This window comes from Malania oleifera, chromosome 2, assembly GCF_029873635.1.
Source record: "Malania oleifera isolate guangnan ecotype guangnan chromosome 2, ASM2987363v1, whole genome shotgun sequence".
NCBI lineage: Eukaryota > Viridiplantae > Streptophyta > Magnoliopsida > Santalales > Ximeniaceae > Malania > Malania oleifera.
The window spans coordinates 136589875-136615864 of NC_080418.1; the positions used below are offsets into that span (position 1 = coordinate 136589875).

The 25990-nt window shown below is 34.5% G+C and overlaps 1 protein-coding gene across 1 annotated transcript; it reads left to right on the forward strand.

Annotated features, from left to right (window-relative positions):
• The first annotated feature begins 4652 nt into the window (after positions 1–4652).
• Positions 4653–21672, forward strand: LOC131148325 (nonsense-mediated mRNA decay factor SMG7). Its single transcript, XM_058098040.1, has 8 exons — positions 4653–4959; positions 8401–8511; positions 11633–12235; positions 12327–12449; positions 16788–17017; positions 17101–19065; positions 19194–19332; positions 21100–21672. Exons 2-6 carry the CDS (start codon positions 8443–8445, stop codon positions 19034–19036), a joined length of 2961 nt encoding a protein of 986 aa, XP_057954023.1. The 5' UTR covers positions 4653–4959; positions 8401–8442; the 3' UTR covers positions 19037–19065; positions 19194–19332; positions 21100–21672.
• Positions 21673–25990: the final 4318 nt, after the last annotated feature.

Genomic DNA, 25990 nt, shown 5'->3' on the forward strand with positions numbered 1-25990 from the left:
TATAGAAAATTGTTGAGAATTCTTGTTAAAGATATACAATTGGCAGTTGAGAAAGGATAAGAAAGACAAGGAGGGAGAGAGACAGATGTTAGGTTTGGTGTTATCTCAAGAGAGGGGGGATAAATTGGGTATTTAAAAATTTAACAACTATTTAGCCGATTCCCAATTAGTATCAAAATTAAATTTAAAGCATGTACAACAATCACAACAATATGAATATAAACATGCACATGTGGAAATTTAAAGAGTGTAGAGATAGAGAGAACGACACCGCGATTTACAAGGTTCGGTTATACCCGCCTACATCTTTGCCTCAAGATCACCACTTGAGGATTTCCACTATCTTGCTCCTTTAAATTAGGGCGGAGCTACCATTACAACTCTCCTTCACTCGGGCGGAGATATCCATTACAACCTGTCCTTGTAAGCAAAGATACCTCTCCAAGTGATATACCCTCGCTTGACATGATTCAAACTCGAACCGCAAAATAGAATGAGAAATAGGGTTTTTGTACAACAAATGCTCCTTCAAGAGCTACTAAGTACAATGAAAAACCTTTTTTAATACACTCTCAAAAAATATGAATGAAGCTCAATAGAGTTGGGATGATTTTCTCAAATGGACTTTTGAAATAACAAGAGTAAGAGAGCTTTGATGTGAGAAAAATGAGTATAAAAGATGTTCAAGGATTTAAGAGTATTTCAAAATTATTCAAAAGTTTTCTCCAAATGTGTTTTCAAAAACAAGAGTAGGAGAACTTGAAAATGATGTAAAAATGTGTTTCAGTAATGCTCAAGAATCAAAAGATGATCAAGGATGCTCTCAAGATGATCAAAAAGTGTTTTCCAAATGTTTAAGCCTGGTATTTATAGGCAAAAGTGAAATGTTACCATTATGTGACCGTTGAGGCATAAAATAATAATTTTATTTTAAAAAATATGGCCGTTTTCTAGGCATTCTTGGCAAAACCCGAGAGTTTTGATCGACTGAATGAGGATTCAGTCGACTGATCCAAAGGCAAAATCTATTTTCACGATGTTCGGTCAATTGGCCCAATGATTAGGTTAACTAGATCATATTATGATGAACTTCAATCGACCGAGCTTTACATCCGGTCAACTGAACCCCTTATAAAATTGAGCTTTTTAGCCGTTTTCAATTTGAACTCATTTTAAACCTTTTGAATTTGTTTATCACTTTTAATAAAAGGTTTTCTATGAAAACTAAAGTTCCTAAGGTCCATCTAAGGTCATGAGTGAGTGTTGACCTTATAGGTCATATCCTATTTTGATTATAACAAATACTTTAGTATTTAATGTATAGTGAGTTTGTGTGCAAGATCAATTGAAAGTATTATATGGTGCACGCACATGGACTTGAAGAAGATAAAGATCTAGAACATTCATTTGTTGTAATTTAAATATTAAGTTTAATTTGGGTCTGTAATATTTAAGTAGGAAATGTCTGTTCTTAGCCTTAGAAGTTACGTAAGCTTAATTATCTTGTTTTGATGATAATAATCCATTAGTGGTTCTAAGTAAGCTTATCTTTGCACAATAAGCCTTAGTAAGAACAAACATAAATGTAAAATTAAGTAGATTCTTAATAGGTTAGACATCATAAAAAATGGGGAGAATGTTAGCCCTCACAGCTACACTATCTTGGTTTATATGTTTTGATGATATTAGCCTATTTGTTGTTCCTAGTATTTTCCATCCTTGTAGATCTTATCTAGTACATGTACAAAGTGTCGGATACATGGAGGTACCAAATCAGAAGCAAAGATTGGACCGAGTAGACATCAAATAGGAAAGATCGGAAGGACGCTGATTCAGAAGCACCAAAATTGTAAAAAAGGTTGTACGTGTGAGTGAGTGTGTATTGTAACTCTTGTGGTGTGTTTCTTACATGCTTTTTGAGTAAGAGTTGAGTCATTACATCAGCATACTAGGACACATGAGCAGATAGGATCTGCACAAAAGTAACAAACTCACAATGTAAAAACAAAGAGTTTGTCAAAATAATCCTATACTCAATTAAGTTTTCAAAATGGGACAAGTGTTAAGTAATATATGAGTTATAAACATTTTCATAACTTGGTCCCAGTTTTGCAAAACTAGCTGTATGTCTTAAAGTCCTAAAAGTCAAGCATATTTCTATAAAGGACATATTAAGCTTATAAGATATCAAAATAAGTTTTAAATGTATTTTCATAAAACAAGATATCTTATATTCAAGAAAAAATCATTTGTACAAGTTTTAATCTTCATTAGACTTAATATATTTCATATACTTTTGTTCAAGAATGTTTTGAGTCATTAAAACACTTTTTGATAAGAAAAAACAAAGCAATCGTTACTACCGTAGTGCAGCCTTGAGTCCTGAACACCTTTCGGTATTTTGGGAATAACTTTTGCTGGCTTTTTCTAATTTAGGGATCTCGTTGACGAACACAGGGGATTCGTCAACGAGTTGCAGTATATGATTAGTCGACCAGTGCAGGGGCCTAGTCGATGAGTCCAACGGGTAGAATGACGCTAACGGACGGAAAATGGTTAGTTTACCAAATAAAATATCTTTTCTTCCCCCAATGGCTAGTTAGCGGCTCCTAAGGCTCTTGGACTATAAATACAAGCTATTAGACTTGTATTAACATGGTTTTGAAGGCTTTTGATCATTCTTAGTGAAAAATATCTTTTTACACCAAAACCTAAGCACTTAGTAATTTGCATTGCTGTTCTTCATTCACAAGTGCTCATTTTCTCTTACTCTTTAATTGTGTTTGATTCATTACTTAAGAGATAGTGCGAGGTTTGTTTTGTATTTAATATTTGCTCATTTGAGGAGCATCATGTTATATTTCCATCATCTTCTTGTAAGGTTCTTTGTGAACCATTTGGTGAAGGTTCTTTGTGAATCGAAAAGGCTTTTGGTGAGCGAGTAGGAACTTGTTCCCGAGTTGTAAGGTTTCTTCGCCGGTGAAGGAGGTCGTATAGTGGAATCCTTGAGTTGGTCTCAAGGCGTGGATGTAGGCTTGGTGCTGAACCACGTAAAAATATCGGTGTTGATTTTCTCTCCCTATATTATTTATTATTTATCTTGTGTATGATTTAAATTTCATATATTGTGATATAATTGCTTGCATCTTGTCAAGTGTTTTATTTTGTAGAGAAAATTTGTAATTTTGCAAAAGAGTCCATTCACCCCCCCTCTGGACTATATACTTGGAATACTCCCAGGCTGGGACGTTTAACAAGTGTAATAATTAATATATTGCATGCATGATAGGACATGTAAGCTCAAATACCTTAGACTAACCATAGGTCCAGATATATTACATGAAAAAGCCCCTATATATCTTAGAAATAATTATCATGAGAATAGGGGTGATTTCAAAAGAAAAATATAACTTAAATGCAAAATTCTATATTGTTAGTCGACTGAACCAAAAATATACTAAGACCCTCGGTCAACCGAACCTCCCTAGGGTCAACCATTGACCAGTTAGTCGACCGAACCTAAACACACATAACATTTTGGTCGACCGAACCTCTCCAAGGTCAAAAGTTGACCATTTAGTCGACCATGTCTAAAATGAACTACAACGCTCTAGTTGACCAAACTTGCACGTGGGAAATCCCAACGCCCTAGTGGACCGAACTCATAGTTGTAAATCGTAACCATACTTATTATCCCAAAAATCACTTAAATATTTAATTTAAATTAATTTTGATTAAGTTTAATGCAAGTTAGAAAAGAGAGTATATTGTAAAAAAAAATGTCAATTGAGCATCAACATTCCAAACTTGTGAGTGCCATAATTTTAAGTAATTAATTTTCCTAATGCAAAACAAAATAATTAAAAAAATTGAAAGTTTAGCAATTTTAAAAAAGATGAATACCACTAATGTAATTCTTTAGGTCTTGTTTGAAATTTTGAAAAATATTAAGATATTGTTTAGGAATATGTATTTCAGGTTTTGCATTTAAATTTGTATAGATTTATACGAAACACTCTATAATTTTATATTATATTTTATATAAATTCACACAAATTTAAATGTAAGACCTATTTAATTCCAAACTCTTAAACATGAGGTAAGAATAATAATTTGAGATTAAGAATCTCAAACTTTGGATCTAGCATTATATTTTAATTTTAATACAAATATATAAAAATTTAAATTTTAAATTTTTAAATTTTAAACATTAGGCAAATAAAAGGGAAATATGAAAAAAAGAATTATTAATAAAAATAATAAAATAAAATAAGATATACAGCCAAATAACAAACAAAATTTCAATTCTATGCATAATTAATACATTTTATTTATATTAAAATAATTTTTAAAATTTAATAATATTCAACATAGAAAAAGATAGTCTACTATTTTATCTAAATTAAAATTTTTAACCAATATTTTAAAAACAGAAATCAATTAAAAATCAAATAAATTAAAAAATTATAAAAATATATAATTTATAAAAAACTAATTTTATCCCATTTCAATACACCAAACATATCCTTACCATGTGAATGTTCAAGTCCGTGTCCAACCAGGGTAAAATCAATATTTCGTAGGCAGGCCCACTCTCCTCACAAGCGCGTGCCCAACCCATTTATTCCTCTCTCTCTCTCTTAATTTTCTCCAAAGCAGAAAAAGTAAAAGGAATTAAAAAAACCATATTATATTGTTTATTTGTTTTGTTTTGGTTTTTTATTTTTTGGTTTTCTCCATAGAGATTGAAGAGGAAACGCGGAGAAGGCTCCTCGCCGCCTGTTGGACCAGACGGAGAAAGAAAGAAGAACAAATCGCTTCGGATTCAAACCCTAGCTTTCTCCGACAACTTCCGCGATCGTCTTTGCGAGGCTATCGTCCCCTGATCACAAACCCTGTCGTTGATCTGACGAAGGCAGCACGCATTTCCAAGATTTCTTCGCAGATCCGCTTCCATAAGTAAGTTGTTTTTGTTTTGGTTTCTCTTTTTTTTGTTTGAACACGCTATTCATTCATCTGATTTTTGTTTTTTTGGTGAGAACTGAGAACCAATTCGTCTAATTTGGCGGTGATTTGAGTTTTAAGTGGATCTGATATTGATCATATGTCAATGTCTTTTTCCCCTCTTTTGAAATTTGGAAAAAAAATTCCTCGAATAGAATGAATTTTTGATTTGGTTTTAATTATTTTAGTGGAAAATATGTGTTTGGGTCCGACGATGCTAAGAAATGTGAAAGAAAATAAAATCTCGAGTCAAGTGATGTTTAATTCTTGTATTAGGGTATGCTTATTTTCTCAGTTTTAGTGAAACGGGTATCGCGTACCCGCAATTTTTACGTTTCTTCACTTTTTTCGGCTTTCTGGGAGACCTAGGAGAGCTTTGATTGCTGATTTTTGTAGATTGTGTTGGAATTTTGTCGTGACTAGAATTTGTATAATTTGTGTTTTAAAGAAAAAAAATTAGGGTTTGAATTCTTGTTGATTGTGTGATAAAAGTGCCATAGCTAGTCTCGTAACAAAATTATATTATTTTTCTTTGTGAATGTTTCTGATTGAAGAATATATATATATATATATATATATATATATATATATATTTTGAATTTCTCTGTGCTGCATATTGCTTTTGAAACTTCTAATGTGGTGAGCCTGATGACTGTAGTGTTACTTGCCAATGGCTTAAAGTGAGTAATAAAGAGTTCGTGGAAGTTTCATATGAAATTATAAATATATAATCGAACAGAATCTCAGCTAACCTCAATTCTGCAGTGGGAGGAGAAACATTGTGGGTGGATCTTCAGAAAATTGAATGATAAAAGTGGGATCCCTATGCTTGATGTTCTTTCTAAGCTGTTAGAGATTTATTTTATCCTCAAAATGTGACAACAATGAGGAACTGCAAATTTGGAGCTAGATTTCAAGTGACCGGGATTACGAAATTTTAAATGATGGTGGCACACTGATTTTTTGATGTGGAGATTGCTTCTTTTATTGGTCAGGTTGCAAACTGGGAACATATGAGTTTTGTTTCTTGTTGTTGGGTTTCTTTGTTTTTACAAGTTGTCAATTTATATTATGTTGTAAAACTTTGAAATACAAGGCTTAGTTTTGACTTTTGAGAGGTATATGGTTTTCTCTGTTTTGCTTTTTTCTCGAGTGGCTTTGTTTTAGAGTGTTAATGATTTGGTTTGGAATATCATTGACCAATTTAGTTTGCTTGTTTGAGTCCTGGACTCCTAGATCTATTAGAACTTAGAAATGTTATAGTGCCAAATTTTCTGTTATAAAATGTAATGTAGATGAGGATAATGTAATGTTAAGGACATTAATTTTGGATTTCCTTCACCTTTTTGAGATTTTTGGTGGGTGTTTTAAGAACTAAATTAACTAATAGAGCTCTTTAACTCTTTCTGTGTGATTTTAGGATTCTTATTATTGCCATAGGGTTTACTCTTATAGATTTATGATAATATGTCATTCTAAGGTAAAAATATATATTATTATACATATATATATATGGATGACACTGGTGTTGTTATCAAAGTTATCTACTATGTTTGTTTTTTATGACTGCAGTGGGGTTTAGAATGTTATCTTCAAATACGAAGTTTTTATAAAATTGTTATGTATAGAAGTATGATGAGATGAAAATTTTAGATCAAAATTGATGTTATCGTTATGGTGAACATTCTTGCCACTTATCCTTCAGGCTATTTTTGGACCATTTGGTTATCAGGAATCAGTCATATGAATGGGAATGGATCCGACATTTGTAACTTACATGTTGGGAATCTTTTTCAGTGGCTTCACCACTATATTCAGATGGTTGGAATGCTAATCCATGTGGGAGAAATGGTTTTTATGTCTGAAAATGGCAATATTACCCTTTTATTACAATATCAAAAAACACAAGAGCCTTACATGTCCAAAGTACATATTATTCTGATTTATGAATGGGAGTGAACAATTCCTTTTAATTCCACTCCTTTGCATTCTGGGTTTGAAACCAGGCCTTATTCCCCATTTGGGTTAGGAAATGGAATTGAAGTAGGAAATAATTTGAGGCAGAAATGGGATTTGGACAGGAATGGGATCATTGCGGGAATGCAATTATTGAGTTTCATTAGTAACACATAATGCAGTTTCTATTCCTTTCCAACTTCAATGGTGGCTACAATGGAATGAAAAAAATAAGCCATTTTTCAAAATCCCCCAATAAAAAATATTTTTTATTGAAAATTTATGTAGTTTTTGGATCATATTATATATATATATATTTTGAATTTTTAACTATAATAATACTGTTTTTATGTTTATTGTTCTTGTAATTCTTGTTGTTGTTATTATTATTATTCTTTAATACTAATTTTAATTATATTGTTGCAATTGTTTTTGTTGTCATTGTTAGTTTATTATGATTGTTATTATTATTGTCATTGTTGTTATGTTTAATTTTTATAATAATAATTATTATAATTGTTGTAGTTATTGTTGTTGTTGTTGGTGGTGGTGGTTATTATTATTGTTATAATTTAATGAGGGTTATAATTGTTGTTTGGAAAAGTAGTTAGGAACGGAATTTTGATTCCTATGATCCTATCTATTAGAGGAGGAATGACCATTCCATTGAATGGTAAATTTATGCAAACTGAACAAGGGAATGAGAATTAGGGTCAGATTCTCAATTCCATTGTAGCCCTGATTTTGCGAACCGAACAGAGGGTTTGAGTTTTGAGAAAGCCAGGAAAGCTGGTATTGCTATCTGTATTTCTGGTATTGATTTGTGAAAAATACTTTTGTATTGTGCCATTGGACAATTTGTTCATGGCTTCTATTGAAGGAAAGGCTTCTACTGAAGGATAGTTCAAAGGCAGAGTCCCTTTAGTACTTTTCTGCAAATGGTTGGGGCAATGTCCAAAACTAAACTAATTATTTGTTTATCTTCTTGAGAAGTAAAAATAGAGTGGCAGCTTTTCAAGTTTCTAAATTTACTTTTTTCTGACAATTTTTGAATTTTTATTCTGAGTAGGTCTCTCATTTGTCTGTACAAGGTTTTTGAATGATCCACTTGAAGATTTTAAAAGTGGATGTTCCTAAAAGAGCTATTTAAAAAAGTTGTACAGTTAATTATGATTAAAATGCAAAAAATAGAAATCCCTTGGATTTTTTTTAGTAATACACATCAAGTGAGAGAAAATTTGTTCATCTGATAGCTGTTTTCACTTCCGATAGCAGATTAATTTATTGGTTATGGGTGGTTGGTAGTCATAGTGTTTCAACTGGAATTGATTATTTTGCATGAGCCTTTGCATTTGCATTCTTTGCTTTCATTTCTATTTTCATGCCCCCCTTTGTTTTGCTCTTTATATGTTTGTGGCTGATGGCAAACGATTCCTGCAGGTTTAAGGGAGCTTGAAATTAGTCAGAAACATTTGATGGATAATGATTGTACAAATGGATAAAATGTCTGCTCCTTCATCTAGGGAGCTTGCTCAACGTCTTTATGACAAGGTATTTCATTTTTTGTGCATGAAGAATGGACTTTCAGCCCTGCCTAATTGTTCTATTTTTTTTTTTTTGTATGTAAATGCTATATGATAAATTGAAGGAGCTATAGTTTACTGATGGTGAGCTGCTTTAGAAATTTGATGCCTGTCCATTGATTACATGGTACCTCAATTATTTTCTCCCTTGGATTGAAAGAATATGAAATTGCAAATTTTAGTTGCTTCAGCTTTGGTTTTATTTGGGGGTGAACATTGTGCAATAATGTGCTGTTGCTAACACAGCTTCCTTGACTATATTATGGTGCTTCAAAGCTTGGAATTGTTTCTAATTGATGCAAACTACTAGAGGCTTAGGAAAGAACAAGATTTTAGGTGAAACAAATTTTGAATTAAGGCTTAAATGGAAGTGCCATGATGTATGGACATTCTACTATACAAGAATTATATGGCCTCTTAGTGCTTTTTCATGAGCCTTCTTATTTTGCTGGTGCTACTACTAATAGTCTATTAAGTAGTAGCAGTGTTAGTTGTAACAATGGTGCTAATAGCCTAATACTACAGAAACTGTCCGGTGAAGCACTTGCATGTTACAACCTTCCACTGAAATATTTTGATAATTCAGGTTAGAGTTGATAATTTTTCCCCCTTGCAAGTACTCTCTTTACTAAGTCTTTATCCAAAAAAATCCTGTTAAATCTGGATAATCTTCAATTATATTTTGGGCTAAATAACACTATATTCTTGGGAAAACAAAGTTTGGTTTGTCAAATGGATAATTTTCTGGAAAAATAGAGTTTAAAATTTTTCAAATTTTTCTGGAATTGTAAATGCAAAAGTAAACCTGGAAATCAGGTATCAAGTCATTAGAATCCAATACCGGTGTTCATGGGATGAATCTGCTTCTTGTCTCTTTCTGCATTGTTCTTTTCCATGGAGGGTGTGGAAGAAGTTGTTCATCATTTTTGGAAGGATTTGATTTTGCCCATAATCGGTGGAGGATTTGATTGCTGTTTCTTTTATGGGTTTTGCTAGGAGTAGAGATGGCTCAGCTTTGTGAGGTGTGAGATTTTTGCTGCTTTTTGGAGCGTTTGATTGGAACTGAATGCACGTATCATTACAGGGAATATGTATTGGCCTTTGTTTTGGGATATGATTCAGTATTTGGCCTTGTTACGGGCTTTTGCAGTGAGGTGCTCTAAGGGAAGGGGTTGTTTTTCAGATTTACAGTGTGATTGAATGACTGGGTTATTTTGATTTTAATTTTTTCTTCTTTGTGCTCTTTTCTTTTCAGGAATTTTACCCTTTTGTACATCCTTTCATCTTTTATGATGTCTATTCTTTTTTCTATTGTAAAAAGCTATGTGGGCACAGATGGGGCATTAGATTTTCACTTTTTAATGAGAAGTCATTATTGTTGTTAATGATTTTGCATTTGGTTTTCTAAGCCTTTTGTCACATTGTCTATTTGTATCTTACTTTTCAATGTCATTAACTGATTATCCTTGCCATTATTTATAAAAAATAGTAGAAAAATGACTCAAATGCCTTTGGCACTAAGACCAAGTTTTACTGCATTTTAATCTTCATATTCTGTGTTTAGAAAATATATTGTAATTGTATATTGTTAGTCAATTGTGCTTCATTTAGAAAAATATGTTCCACAAATGGACCTTTCATCTTAGAATCTGGTAGTCCACCACTGAGCTATGGCTCAGCTGGTATTTGGAATTACAGGAAATATCAGCTCCACTGAACACCTAGAATTCTGTTTTTATTCAGCCTTCAGTCATGTCCTCGGTCACTTAATATTTTTTTGCCCTTGAGTCTGATTTGTTGAAACACAGTAAAAAGAAAAATCACCGAGTGCATGAAGTTTTCAGGACTTAGAACAGTTATTCCAGTTTAATTGGTTGGAAGTTCAAGCTTTTTAAGTGGAAACAGGGCTTGTTATCAGAAGGCTTTGTAAGGCTTTGTCTCCTAATGTGTGTGATGTGTCATGCTAGTAGTGGGACACATGCTCATTTCTCCATTGTTCTGTGGCTTGGTTGTTATGGAACAAGCTTCTTGGTCTGTTTGGAGAGTGTTGGGTGTGCCCTAGCGCTTTGGACGATTTTTGGTTGATTGATTTAAGAAGGTTGGCAGGTGCAAAGATGCTAGAATTTTATGGCAATGTGCAAGTTTTGTTGTTTTGGGGGCCTTTGGCTGGAGAGGAACGCTCTTATTTTATGAAGATCAGGTTTCAGCTGCTCATTTGATTTGGGATCAGAATGTTTTGGCTGCTTCATTGTGGCTTTTTTTTGTCAGGATGCTTTGGGGAGTGAGTTTTTGGATATGCAGCATGCTTGTTTGGTTCTACTTGTGTGTTTTGTTTTGTTTTGTTTTGTTTTCTCCTCCTGTTTAGCTTCGGTTGGGAGGGTCTAATCCTCATGCATTTGTCCTATGCACAATATAGGTTCTTTTTCTAATAAAAAATATAACTTTTTTTTAAAAATGTTTTTAAGTTTGAAGAAAGGAAAAGGACATATGATCTGTTAAGTTCATTTACAGGTTGATCGTGTCTAACAAAATCAACCAAGTCCCCCTCTTTTGAATAAAAAATTCTGCATTATTTTTAATGGTGCAAGACTGTCATATTGAATTTTTATACAATTTATATGGTGTTTTATTTTGGGTAGCTTAAAATGAAAAAAATTGAGTTTGGAGGTGCAATTTTTATTTAAAAAAAAAAGAATTAACCTCTGCTTTGCGCCCTTTCATGACAGATTTCAATCAATCTGACATGCTTCACATGAAATATCTTCTTTATAAGGATTAATGTTAACATTTACTGTATTAACTACTATGCTATTGGTATGGCAGCCACTATGCAATATGACTCACTCTATTTACACCCCGCAATAATAAAAAGAAGAGTGACATGAAAAAAAACAACAACAAGCCCTAAGTCCCACTTGGTGGGGTCGGCTACATGAATACTTTTCCGCCAATTCACCCGATCCAAAGCGTTCTCCTCTATTAGAGCGACATGAAAAAACACAAAAGAAAAGGAGTGTAATGGGTTAATTGTGTGTACTATGGTTCTTTTATTAAATCATGCTTCTTATTAGAAAATGTCCCATATACAGAATGTTGAGTTGGAGAATAAGCGTCGGAAGTCGGCCCAGGCAAGAATCCCCTCAGACCCCAATGCCTGGCAACAGATGCGTGAGAACTATGAAGCAATAATTCTTGAGGATCATGCTTTTTCTGAGCAGCACAACATTGAATATGCTTTATGGCAGTTGCACTACAGACGAATTGAGGAATTTAGAGCACACTTTAGTGCTGCTCTGGCTTCTATGAGCTCAACCACATCTCAAAATGCAAAAGGGCAAGCTCGACCAGATCGAATAACAAGAATTCGTTTGCAGTTTAAAACCTTCCTTTCTGAAGCAACTGGATTCTATCATGATCTAATTTTGAAGATCAGAGCTAAGTATGGGCTTCCCTTGGGTTATTTCTCTGAGGATTCTGGAAATCAAATGGTTATGGAGAAAGATGGAAAGAAATCTGCTGAGATGAAGAATTTGATATCATGTCACCGTAGTTTGATATACCTTGGCGACCTAGCACGCTACAAAGGACTGTATGGGGATGGTGACTCAAAAACACGTGACTATGCTGCTGCTTCAAGTTACTACCTGCAAGCTGCCTCTCTTTGGCCATCTAGTGGGAATCCCCATCACCAGGTTTTACCTTTAATACGTATATATATTTGTTATTGCCACTGATTTTATGATTCTAATTTTCACAAGGCCATAAATGCTTTTCTTTGTTCAGCTTGCAATATTGGCTTCTTATTCGGGCGATGAACTGGTGTCTGTCTACCGGTATTTTCGGAGTCTTGCTGTGGATAGCCCATTTTCAACTGCTAGGGAAAACTTGATTGTGGCATTTGAGAAGGTATTTCTTTATTGTTGTGCACTACTGCATGCGTGACAGTGTGTTGTACCTTCTATTCAATTTTTAGGTTCATATATATTTAAGATGCAGCGCTCTTTAGTTGGCACATTTTCTTGAAACTGCAAACATTTGAAAACCAATATTATGCTCTGGATTATTAGTTGTTTATTTTTGCTTGCTTCTCTCATGCCATCTGTGAGGTGGGCAATCTGCCTCACAGTATGCTATGTATGCATCCTGTGCATAATTCTCTTTTGCAAGTAGCCATTTTTCTTCATGAAATTGTGCACCTTGTGCCTTGTGGTAAGGCCATGCACATTATGCCCCCTCTCCAAATCCCTGAAGTTGCATTGGAGTGAGTGCACCTAATAGCTCTTTGTAGGGTCTATTGGCATTATACATAAACAGTTTGAGGATGTTGCTTGGGCATGAGTTTGTTATCCTTGAAGTTACATTTGTCTTTTTCATTCATATTTCAAATATGAATTTTTTCTTTTGAGGAAAATGGGTCTTGATTAGTGCATGACCGCCATAATGTTTGAGAATGTATCGTTGATTGTGGCCACAGTTCAGTCCCTCATGCACAGATGTGTGCATTCTATTGGGGAAAATTAATTTATAGAGCAGAAAAGGCATTGATGCTTCTGATTAGGCCATGTTAGTGACGAGTGTTGCAAGGAGAAGCCTTTCATTAACACTATGAGTCTTTCATGCATATAACTTAAGCAATTACTGAAATCCTGGTGCTTGGTCCTTCAAGATAAGATTTTTTTTTATAAATAAAATGAAGGGCTCGCTTATTGGGGTACTAAAAATTGTAGCTGTCAATGAAGAATGGAGTGTCTCACCTGTGGACAGGCCTGGTGTCGCCCATATTCCAAAAAGAACTTTTCATATATTAATAGTCAAAATAAAATTTGACTGTTTTAACTTGATGCTTTGTATATGATTATTAGTTGTTATATATGTGATTCCAGAAATGTTAGTTTTTATTTTCTCATTTATTTTTCCAGGATATTAGTTGTTATTTATTTAACAGTGGAAGTTTAATATTTTTAATAAATTTTCTGTGTAGTTTTGAAATGTAAGTGTATCTCATGATTCATGATATGAACTGATGGAAAATTTGGCTTATTCGAATATCCTTATCTTTGCGATTTAAATGGGTTTGTATATTGATCAGTCACTTATTATACTGCATATACATGACTTTTGGGAGCGGCTTATTTGGCATTATGTAGTATTGGGCTAGTTTGTTGCTCATGTAGATGTTGTTTGTCTGTGGTTGCTGGGATAGATGTGGCTGGTATATCATATTCATGTATTCTATGTACAGTTTGGCACTGGGTGCCTCTAGGGAATTGCCCAAACCTTTTTTCTGAGGCTTACTCCTCGGCTGGTGAATTGGGTATGAACGATGTTTGATCTCGTACGTTCTCTACCTTAACCTAACTGTAATTACTGGGGTTAGTTGGGATTAACCACCGAGAGGAAGACCATGTAACATTCTGAAGGCCATGGGAAAAGACTGAATCCACCTGTACTGACCTGACTGGTGGATTGATCCTGGCATATTGGTTGATTGAATTTGCTGAAAATGTCCCATATCAACCCTTCCAGGGAAAAGATTGAATATAGGTTGCTCTGCAGGGCTTTACGGGATTATATGAGGGTCTATGCTTATAGGTTTTGGCATGACATACAGTTGCTTTTAGCAAATTAAGAGGTGTGGACTGTGTCATTTGATGATATCACCATATTATGTAAATAATAAAGCTTGTCTGTTATGTAATTACAGTTGTTTAATCAATTTTTACAAAAGAATTTCGTTATGTCAAACGTCGTTTTTACTGCGACTAGTCAAAGAATGCCCTAGTGATTTTTCTGAATATGGGCCATATTAGTTGGTGAGTTAGGAAATGGACGGCTCTCTCTCTCTCTCTCTCTCTCTCTCTCTCATCCACCACCTATCTCATAGCCCCTTGGATTTGCTTCTTGTGTGTTTGATCTTGGCTCCTGCTTACATGAGAGAAGGTCGCTCCATTGGACCGTTAATCCTTCGATCTGCGTCTTGAGAGCGTAGGGGAGGATGACCTCCTTTTGTTGTGAAGGAACGCTCTTTGCAGCCATTGGGTTAGGGTTTCTTTGCAGCGGCATGGTGGTTGATGGTATGTCTTCAGGTTTGGCTGGGTGGGGACGGGGGTGTTCTAATGTGGAACAGGATACGGAAAGGTGGATTATAGGATGGTGGTTATATCGACGGGGAAGGGAAAGTTATTGGAATTAGGGTTGGGCTGGAAAGGAAAAGGTTTTCCATTTTCATCCCTAGTGGTGTTTGTGATGAAGGCTGGCGGAGTTTTTCAAGACAGCTTCATCCATTGGTGGCAGATTCAGTCAAGGAAAATAGCTGTAGAGCGACTGGAATTGCTGGTACAGGGCAGTGACCATCTCGATCTTGGAAGGAGTCGTATCACTAGGAAACGAGCAACTTTGTGAAGTGTGGTGCAAATCTGCAACGAAATTCATTTGTAGCTGATGTGGGACAGTTGGAGCATGGAGCAGAAGTCTGACTTCTAGCCTTCTACAGAGGCAGCTAGGGTTTTGCAGGAGGCTTCCCATGGGTTGAAGGTGAAGTTGGTACAGGAACCATTGCTTGTTTCATCGGAGGTGGTTCAGATGGGTGTGGAAATGAGGAAAAAGTATGAATCGAAGAGAGTGCATTATGGTGAGATGGTGTCAAAAATCTAAGGAGAGTGATAAAAGGAGAGTGAAGTATTTTGGAAGATCCATATGTTAGTGGAGAAGGAGGGGGAGCATTTGTTTGATGTGCGGCAAGGAAAGTAAGACAAATTGTCATTTGTTCCACATTGTGAGGTGACAAGGGTGTTCTGGAATAATTTGTTTTTCTGTAGCGGTGAGGATTGGGTGACTCTAAAGACTACGTATGATTTCGTATCAGTACAAATTTTGGGGCTTTGGAAGGAAGAGAAAAAAAGAAAGATTTGGTTTTGTGTTGTTTTTGTTATATTGTGGACTCTTTGGCTTGAAAAGAATGCCAGGATTTTTCACAGATCAGAAGGTTCCAAAGCATTTGATTTGGGAGAAAGCTTCGTTTTAGGCTTATTCTTTTGGGGCTTATATGGATATTTTTCTGTTCAATATCCAGAGGGATTGGAAGGTAGCATTGTTGTAGATACTTCATTTTTCCATTTTGTTTTTGTTGCAAAGGAGGATGGCTTGCCCACTTTTTCATGTGATTTTTTCATCGTTCTTGCATTGGTGAAGTTTTTGTTGTCTTCAAAAAGGAAGGGTGTAACTAGTGAAGAGAAGAAATTGAGGGGACCTCCCAGATAATGATGGTTGAGGACCTTAGCGAGTTTGATTGTGATGTGGGGTTGCTTTTGGATGAGATTTGGGAACAATATGGATATGATTCTTACTTATCTGACTTACTAGGGGTTTTTTGGTATGTATTACATGTCTGATGGAAGGGGGATCGGAGGAGGTTTCTGTTTTGAGCATGATGGTAAACAATAGGGTAGGATGGAATTCTGCTTACCCCTTTGGAGGATATTTCTGAAAGGATTTAGAAGCTTGGAATTAATGGATAGGATTGGTTTAAAACTATCTGATCTTGGAGGAAATGAAGTGCGTCCTGAAAAATCAAGTGCAGAAGGGTCAGAGGGAACTAGCTAATTTGGAGTGCTTGGGAAACTACAATCGAAAGGGATTGGAGGGGAGTTTTCTTGGTTAATTTTTAAAAATTTTTTATTTCATTTTTTTTCTTTCTTTATTTTTTATATTTGTTTTGATTCTATTTTTTTTTGAGGGCTTCCTGTCCATGATTATGTTGTAATTTCTCTGTTCTCTGGCTGATACATCTTTTTCTTATCTGAGAAAAAAAATCCATACCAATTGGTTTTGAGTATGAAGTATCCTATATCTTTTGCAAAAGAGGCTCCTATTGATCAAATCATGTCTTGCCTGGTCATCTGCAAGGTTGGTTTTTGAGAAAGAAATCTGATTTGCATGCTAAGAATGTGATGGAAATAAACATGAATATCAATTGCAATTTGTGTAAATTCATGAACAAAATATGTCGTTTTCAGTGGGATGTTATTTTGTTCCTGCAAGACCTTTAGAACAATGGTGGGGAGTTGAATGCAGATGTTTGGTGTGGGTTAAGTGGCTAACATGATGTGGTGATTTTTATACCATGTTAACTTCAGTGAACATTATCTTCGGTTATGTGCTTCTGGCCAGGTCACATCTTATGATCTAGTCTGGGAAATTTGGTTTTTCAGTTCACCTCATATTTTTTAAATTTTTGGTGGGCAGAACCGTCAGAATTACGCTCAGATGCATGTGGATGCTAAAGCTTCTGCACCTCGGGAGCCACGTGGGCGGATCAATGCCAAAGGAAGAGAGAAGGAGGAGGCAAAACTTCAATCTAAAGATAATAACCTTGAAGTTGGTGCTCGGGGCACAGCATCCAATTCCCATGATACTTATAAAGCCTTTTGCATTCGATTTGTTCGCCTAAATGGTATTCTTTTCACACGAACAAGGTATTTTTGAATGTGATTATTTCTTATGTTATTTACTGAAGTTCATGGACTATGCCCTTATATACTATACTTTCTTTCACCAGCTTGGAAACATTTGCTGAAGTTCTGGCTTCAGTCAGCAGTGCTTTGCATGAGCTTCTTTCTTCTGGGCCAGAGGAGGAACTGAATTTTGGTGGGGATGCTTTGGAGAATGGACTTGTGATTGTAAGGCTTATTTCTATTCTTATATTCACTGTTCATAATGTGAATAGGCAGGCAGAAGGGCAGACATATGCAGAAATCTTGCAGCGCAATGTTCTCCTTCAAAATGCATGTGCTGCAGTTTTTGAGTTCATGGGACACATATCAAAGAGGTGTGCACAGCTGAATGATGCATTATCCAGTTACCTTCTCCCTGGCATTCTTGTTTTTGTGGAATGGTTGGCCTGCTGTCCCGATGTTGCAGCTGGCAGTGACGTGGATGAGAAACAGGCAGCTGTTAGATCTGTTTTCTGGAATCATTTTATATCCCTCTTGAACAAGCTCGTGTCAAATGGGATGGTTTCTATGGATAATGATGAAGATGAGACATGCTTTTTCAACATGAGTAGATATGAGGAAGGAGAAACAGAAAACCGGCTTGCTTTATGGGAGGATTTTGAGTTGAGAGGATTCTTACCAATTCTTCCTGCACAAATGATATTGGATTTTTCAAGGAAGCATTCCCTTGCGAGTGATGGAAACAAGGAGAAAAAAGCCCGTGTTAGAAGGGTTTTGGCAGCAGGGAAGGCCCTGGCAAACATAGTTAGGGTTGGTCAAAAAACAATATACTTTGACCCAGGAGTGAAAAAATTTATTATTGGTATTGAGCCTCAAAAATCAGATGATTTTGCAGTTGGCCCCTATTTAGGCATGCATAAATCAAATGGTGTGATTGAAGAAATTCCAGCAGAAAAAACAATAAATCCAGGAGCTTTGCAGTCAAAGACACAGTTATATGTGGAAGGGGAAGAGGAGGATGAGGTGATTGTTTTCAAGCCAACAGTGGCCGAGAAGCAAACTGATGTAATTGATCAAAACTGGCTTGCTTACAATGGCCCAGAGACTCACAAGACTGCTTCTGCTAGTGATCTGCATCAATTTTATGGTGGTTCCATTCCAGGTCCTCTTAGTGATCTTCACCAGCATGCTGCTTTAGGTTCAGGGGTGCAACCACCTGTACCTGTTGCCAATAGTAGCAACCAGCATCTGCCATCAGTTCAATCACGCGCTTCAACATGGATGGCAGAACATGAAGACACTCTTTATAATGGTTTGAAATGCTTGAGTGTTTCGGAAAACATGCATGCAAGGAAACCTGAGTTGCAAGAAGATATAGGCATTTCACATCCTGCTTCCTTTTCCGTTCCTATTCAACATCCTCTCAATTTTAATGCTAGTGGCATTTCTTATGGTCAGATAGGACTCACAGAAGCTGGGATTCCATTCAAGGTTGAATCTGCTGCATCTTCTGGAGTCAAGGCTGACAGTTTCATTGTAAATACCTCGTCAGCTTTGCAACCAAGTTCAAGAAGAAGTCCAGTGAGCCGTCCGGTTAGGCATTTCGGACCTCCACCAGGTTTCAGCCCTGTCCCGCCTAAACTAGTAAATGAGCCTTTATCTGGTTTGGATCTGACAAGTGAGAGTCCACTATTCGATGATTATAGCTGGTTGGATGGATATCAGTTGCCATCGGCCATGAAAAATGCAGGACTCAACAATTCCAATCAAGTGTCAGATGCAAATCCTCAGTTTGCCAGCAAGAGCAGTGGTATGAGTGGCACAGTTAGTTTTCCTTTCCCTGGAAAACAAATTTCCACAATGCAGTTTCAACCGGAAAAACAGAAAGGCTGGCAAGACTACAAGCCTCTTGAGTATTTAAAACTGCATCATGAACAGCAGCTGCAGGAACCACAACTTACCAAAGGAAACCAGCAGTTTACCCCACTGTCGGAGCAATATCAGGGGCTGCCCATGTGGACAGGTCAATACTTTGTGTGAAATCATTATGAGAGCATAGATGATAGATGGTAAGATTTCTTCCCTGCACCTGATATTATAATTTCATACTTTTGTGTTTGGAGTCCAGTTAATTATTTGCTAGCTTTTCCGTTGTTTCCTTGCAAGCTCTCTAATCTAACTTATCTTTGTTCTTGAGGTCCTTGAGAATGATTGCGGTGAATGTTCAGCCTCTTGTTGCTACCATTTTCAAACTCCAACTTTGCTGCCTTGTCAATAATTTAAATTGTTGGAGCATGGGTGGTGTTGGCATCCTGCAGGCACATGCTACTACAGAAGTAAGTATCTAGTTTACAATGGTTTGAGTAGTACTTGCCAATTTCCTTGTGTGGATGCATATATGCGTCAAATCCAATAGTTAAAAAAAGTCTTCCACATTGTGCATTACACTGTAATAATTTACTTCCGCATATGCTTACCGCTGCCTAGTCATTTGATAAAACAACCTCATCACAAAATCACCTTGATTCACTACAATCCCTTTAGACTGTTCCTTGGCACGCCAGTCACTGTTTAGTGGGTTTCTAGAGTTATAGGAAAGACACCTTGTTGAAGAATTCTCCTGGCAGTTGGGCTTCACATAACCATAAAACAAAGGAACTGCTTTTCCTACACTGTTTATGAGTCTCCTTAAGAAGGTAGGTAATGAGCCAGTTGATATTGAAATTTGTGCCAAAGATGGAAGGAAATATTTTTTTAATAAAGAATTCTTTGAGAATATGGTTTTTCTCCTGAAGTTTTGTTTTTATACAATCATGAAAAGGTGATGGGTGATGGACATAGTTTGTGGAAATTTCATCGAACATGATTGATCTTGCCATTACTTTTTGGATGGATTAGTAAATCAATATATTTTCTGAATGAGAGCCTAGAAACTAATCATATGAAGTTACGAATTCACTTAGGATGCCGGTTAGTACCTTTGTCTTTATTGTTTTTTTTTTTTGGTTACATTGTAGGTGAAGAAAGTTGGGAAACAAGTGATAACATGTTTGTTTGTGCGACTAGATTCCACTCTGTATGTTTTTCAGCTGTTGTGGCAACTACTGAAAATAAGGGTTTTGTTTTTTGTCCACATGTTTGTTGTCACTGTACCTTAAAATCCAAAATCCACTTTTTGTGAATTGAAAAATCATTATGTACACAACCTTTTTAATAGAGAAAAAAACTAAAATAAAATTTTCTTTTGAATATGAATTTAAATTAAAGGATATCCCTAAAATTTTAAAAGAATTGAAAAATCTGAAAAAATAATTCCAAAAATATTTTCACCAATTTTCTACGTTCATATACAAGAGGATTGTTCTTGGAGTAGTGAAAAGTGAGTTAAGTGAAATAGTTATTAATTAATTCTTATTTTTTACTGTAATATATTTTAATCTGTGTTATTTATAAATTCTCATTATTCTAGTCAAATTTTAATGTATTTATAAATATATTTCTGATTTTTGATTTATTAAAGATTTTATAATGGTGTCATTTAATTTGGTTTTTAATTTCGTAGTTTTTTGACAGTGATACTGATACCAGATCCTTCTAAACTGCTTACTATCTTGAACAGTGAGAAGTAATGAGACACAATAATGTTTCTCAAAGTAGACATGGCTAGAGTTGGGATGAAATTTAGGCAGTTTGAAACTGTTTCTGTCCTTAAGAGTTGACCTATGTTATTACTAGCAGCCTCTTGCTAGATATTTAAAATGATCTTATAGTAGAATTATTTAAAAATATTTGTAGAAGAATTATTTGGCCCTTCATCCAGGTTAATAGGCCTAAGTTATGCTGCACTCCACGATAAAAATAATAGATATTATGTACATAGTGTATGTTAATATTTTTCATTCCCTATGTCTTCCCTTTATGCCATCTTTTTCATTATGTTTGAACATGAAGATAGTATGCATATCTTCAAGTTGGATCGGGCATTCACATTTACCATTCCATGCACAATTATGTTAGTCTGTGTGAATGTATCTTTAGACCTTTACAAATGGAGGGTTTTGCTTTTATATAACACTGTACTTTTGTTTCTGCTTATAATACAGGTTGCACCAAGGCCTCCAGTCCAGAGCAGTGAATGTCTTTTGTCTGGTTGTTCGAGGTTGGGGATGTGCATGTTAATGAGGACTATCCATAAAGTCTCCGGGCCTATGTCTCAAGATCTTGGTGGAATAAAGATGGCGTACTTGCCAAGTCACTATCCTAGTAGAACCGTGATAACAGTGGCCATCGGGTATGTTCATTTCAGTTGCTGTTGAGCGAATAACATGTAAAGCTTGCTACTCCCTGACCGAGAGCTGGAGGGTGGCAGAAGGGTAAGAGGTTGCTTTCGTAGGAGGTGGGTATTGGAAGCTGCTACCGATGGTTGGTAGGTATGTACGTAGAAGAGCAGTGGATATGTGTCTTTAAAAATGCTCGTTATGATGATTGCCTTATCAAATTAGGACTTGTGATAATAATAAAGGTATAGCAAAAAAAGGTGTAAACTAATCTGGAACATAGACCAGTGCATGTCTTGGTTTTATATGCTGTGTGGAGTATGGGCGGATGAACCCATTTTGGATGAAATAATGATACGTATTTGGAAACAGTAGTAATAATAGGGTTTGTTATAATAATATGTAGTGTGTTGTGTGGGGAAGAGAGAAAAGCAGGAATCCTTATCCTTGGATGGTTCATTGGTTTAGACTTATAGACGGTGGCTTATGGTATTATGGAATTTGAAGCAGGTGTGCCTCTTTTATGGTATGAACGTTGTGATGAGGTGAAGTCTTCTTGGATGATGGATGATGATATTATGTGTTGCGTAGGGATTAAGATTGAGGAGCTCCTCACGGCTCCTTTATGTTTTTGTTTTTCATTTAAAAAACCAAAATTAAAACATAAGAATATGGTTGGTGCATTACTTGCAGTATACGTAAACTAAGAGGTCATGCATTTTGATTTTGTTCTCATGCTATGCGTAAGCTCAAAGTGCTCTTAAACCGTTTTCACGTGTTTGCAATTAAACACGTGAAGAGGTTGCCTCAGTTTATATTATTTGCATTTTAATTTATCCGTTTTTCCCCTTTTAGATTAATCACCCCTATTTTCCTAAAAATCATCTCCTTTTTCTTTCCCTGGTTGAAAGTAAATTATTGTACATTAAAGATTATAATTTTTAATAATGTAGTACTTGTTTGGTATTATTGTAGTGTTTTTGTTTTCTATTTTTCATTTCTTAGACCCGGAAGAAAGAGGCTAAAAATTCATTTGTTTATGTTACCCGTTTTTTATTTTTATTTTCAATTTTAAATTATTTGTGAAAAAAATGAAAATAGATTTTCTAGTTTACACTTGTTTTAGTAGAGATTTTGAATACTTAAAAATAATTTATTTTCTAAATATACACACTTTTTAATTAAAATTTAAATACATAATTGTGTGAATTTAAATAAAATTAAAGTGAAAATATTCGTAATCTTTTTAAAAAAAATAATAAGTCAATTTTAAAACATTCTTACTAATTTATAGTTGTCATGTGTAATGAGGTTGTTTAAAGTAAAATTTTAAACTATAACAATGAACTAAAATGTATTTTTTATTTTTTATTTTAATTTATACTATTTTGCACTTTTATTATTTAAATTATATTTTTAAAAATATTATCTGATTTAAATAAGAATATAAGTATTTTTAATAGAATTTTAAATTTATTTTGCTTTATAAATGTTAATTAAATAGATTGTTGGTTTCTAATTTTTAATTTCTATTTTTATTTTTTAATTTTCGTTTTTCATAATTTTTAGTAGTGGTACCAAGAACCGCCTCTTGGATTTATACTAGTGATCTCAAAAAACATTATTCCACGCAAGTTATTTGGGAGTAATTTATTAGAGTTTGTACAGACTGACCTATGTTGACTCTAGTTAATTTGGACTGGGTTTATGATTTTATCAATTCTTATTATTTTCTTTTTAGTTTTATCATTTTCAAATTTACTTGGAAGAAATAAAAAAAAAAAAACACAAAAAGAATCTGCACAGCTCCTTTGGTGCGTAAGATTGTAAATTAGAGAAAGTAAAATAAAATATATTATTTAATTAATTTAGTTATTTTTTATTTAAATTTTCATTTTATTCTTTTCTTACTCAAATTTATTCATTTATTTTTAAAATACATGTCCTAAGAGTAGTGGCCCTATTACATTCCCAATTTTTTACTTTCTATTTTTCAAAATGTGAAAGTTAAAAAAATGGTTGTATTTTCTAGAATTTTTTTTTAATTTTTAATTAAAATTAAAATTTTGATAGCTATTCATGATGGGTCAATGCTAATAGAAAGTCATTATGGGCAATGTGGCTAGCCTTTGGATTTTTAAATTCTCTAGTCTCTCCTTTTATCTTAATTCTTTTATCCTACGTTACCATGACATGTTAAGTCTATTCACGAATTTTGTAAATTCAACTGCGTCTTTACTCAATTCAACTAGATTCTAAACGAAAAATTTTAACTATTTGAGTATTTTAAAATAATTAAGTTTGAGTTCAATGATGTTATTCCAATTGAGTTTGAAGTCTAATTGAACTTTTTAATTTTAATTTTTTATATTATATAATTCATCTAATATATATATATATATATATATATATATTAATTATATGTATGTGTCCATACTCATTTTTTGATGGGGCCTTGTTTTGTGTTGCTTAGTGTGCAAAAGAACCCATTTGGAGATTTTTGTAATTTTAGTTGCATGATGGGTCCTCGCACCAATTTGGTGTTTACTACTTTTATCTTTGTTGGGTTGGCTTATTTGTAGAATTATGATCCACATGAAATGGAAGGCTAATGAACATTTTGAATTAATGGATTAAGGTGATTTTTGACTTAAAAAATGCTGTGAGTGTTAATGGGGAAGTGGAAGGGTTTTTTCCTATTAATATCTACTTTTATGGGGAGTGGGATAATAGTTATATATATATATAGGATTGGACATTGTCTTCTTGCCACCAATCTTTCTCTCATTAGTTTACCCATAATGAAAAATAGAGATAGAAAAAAGGCTAGACGAGAGAAATGATTCCTACAAGTCTTTTTTAAAGATTAGTTTATATCATGACTTATTCAGGTATGTTTGTTTATGGATTCTTTAGTTTTCAACATAAGAAAATATATGTGAAAATCATGATAATTAAACATCTTATAATTTCAGTAAAATAACATAATAAATTCTTACATGTGGTATTAGAGCCAAGGCTGAAATTATCATGTTTTTCCTTTAATTTAGAAATTGATTTTGTTAATTGTGTAATGTTTAGCGTTCGTTTGATTTCGGAAAATATCCATGTTGTTTGTCGGATTTAATGAAATATTGATGGAGCCATACAGTCATTGGATTTATTGGATTGTTATATCATGATTCCGAAATCGTCATCACCTCTGTGGTCATATATTGTGCTAATTATGTATCTAAGGAAAAATTCTGTCTAAGAAAGTGAGACTTAAGTGGTCCATTGTGACCTCCCACTTACCTAAAAATTTACCTAGTATAATTTAACACAATCATCATTGGGCCCATTGCGATGTCATCAGCGCCACCTCAACAAATGCATGCTTTATTGTTTGAGTTTAGTATGAACTCACTTACGTTAGGTTAATAAATGTATTTATGCATGCAAGAGCTGAAATGTTATAGGCCGAATTTTATATATTTTTCATGATGAAAATCTTATTCTGGGATTTTTATTTATCTGCTGTGAGCTTGGACAATTTTTGCTGAGTAAGGTATTGATCAATGTTTATTTTATGGTTAGCATGTTGTCGCCAAAGTGATTTTACTAAAAAAAGTTATAAACATTGAATTGAAATATGATTGTGCAAAAATCATTACAGAATCATTATTTGATTATTATGATTGACTCAAAGGTACACCAACTTTCAAGTAATCACTGAATTAATCAGGATAATTGAAAGAATGGTAGTGAGATTGAGATGAATGCCCAAAGGTGACGGATCAATTGAACTTTAAAGGGTTATCAATTATGTCTGGGTGGGTGAAAATCACAAAAAAATGTAAATGTTAGTATATTGCATAAGTTAATCCAAAGATTGAATGCGATTTACTAATGAAAGTGTTTTTTTTTTTCGATTACATAGGAACTCCAGCCACCAACGAGCCCTTCGGACCCCTTGGTGTGGCACCAAACTTACGGATCAGCGTCCTCCGTCTGTTACTTAAAATATTAATGTTATGATCATTTTATCGTCGTGTCTATTCTTGTTTCACTACATTTGCTAGCTTCTTCTATTTAGATCTTTAATGGGACAAATTTCTCTGATTGGAATGAACAGATTCAATTTCACCTTGGTGTTCTGGATCTGGACTTAGCTCTGCGAATAGACACTACAAAAAACCTGGTTTTTAGTGACAAATTTATTAATGACAGATTCAATTTCGTCACTAAAAGTGGGTATTAGTGATGATTTTTAAGAACCGTCACTAATAGTGTAAACATTAGTGATAGTTTTAGCACCCATCACTAATAACTTCATCACTACAAACCGATTTTCCCACCCAAACTATCGCGGGAAATCATTTTTCTCGCAAAAATTATCTCGAAAAATATTAGCGACGATTCTATGGGTATTAGTGATGAATGGAATCCGTCACTAAAAGTCATTATGAGTGACGATTAGGTGGCCGTCACTACTATTATTGTATTAATATATAAAAATAATATAGTTAATACTATTAGTAACTAATTTTCAAAACCGTCACTAATAACATGTATTAGTGATTCCCCGAAAGTTTTTCCGGGGCACCTAATTCTTTCCCTAGTTCTAACTTGGTGCAAGCGTATCATCCATATGCATCCGACAGTCTCGGTACTTGTGGCCCGATTTGCCACAGCGGTAAAAGTCACCTACAAACGATCGCATGTGGGATGGATCCCC

Bases quoted from the DNA above. Each gene is read 5' to 3' on its own strand.
- LOC131148325 (XM_058098040.1), top strand. From the start codon at position 8,443: ATGATTGTACAAATGGATAAAATGTCTGCTCCTTCATCTAGGGAGCTT. The intron at 8,512-11,632 runs GTATTTCATTTT...TCCCATATACAG, and splicing joins CTCAACGTCTTTATGACAAG to AATGTTGAGTTGGAGAATAA. The intron at 12,236-12,326 runs GTTTTACCTTTA...TTCTTTGTTCAG, and splicing joins GTGGGAATCCCCATCACCAG to CTTGCAATATTGGCTTCTTA.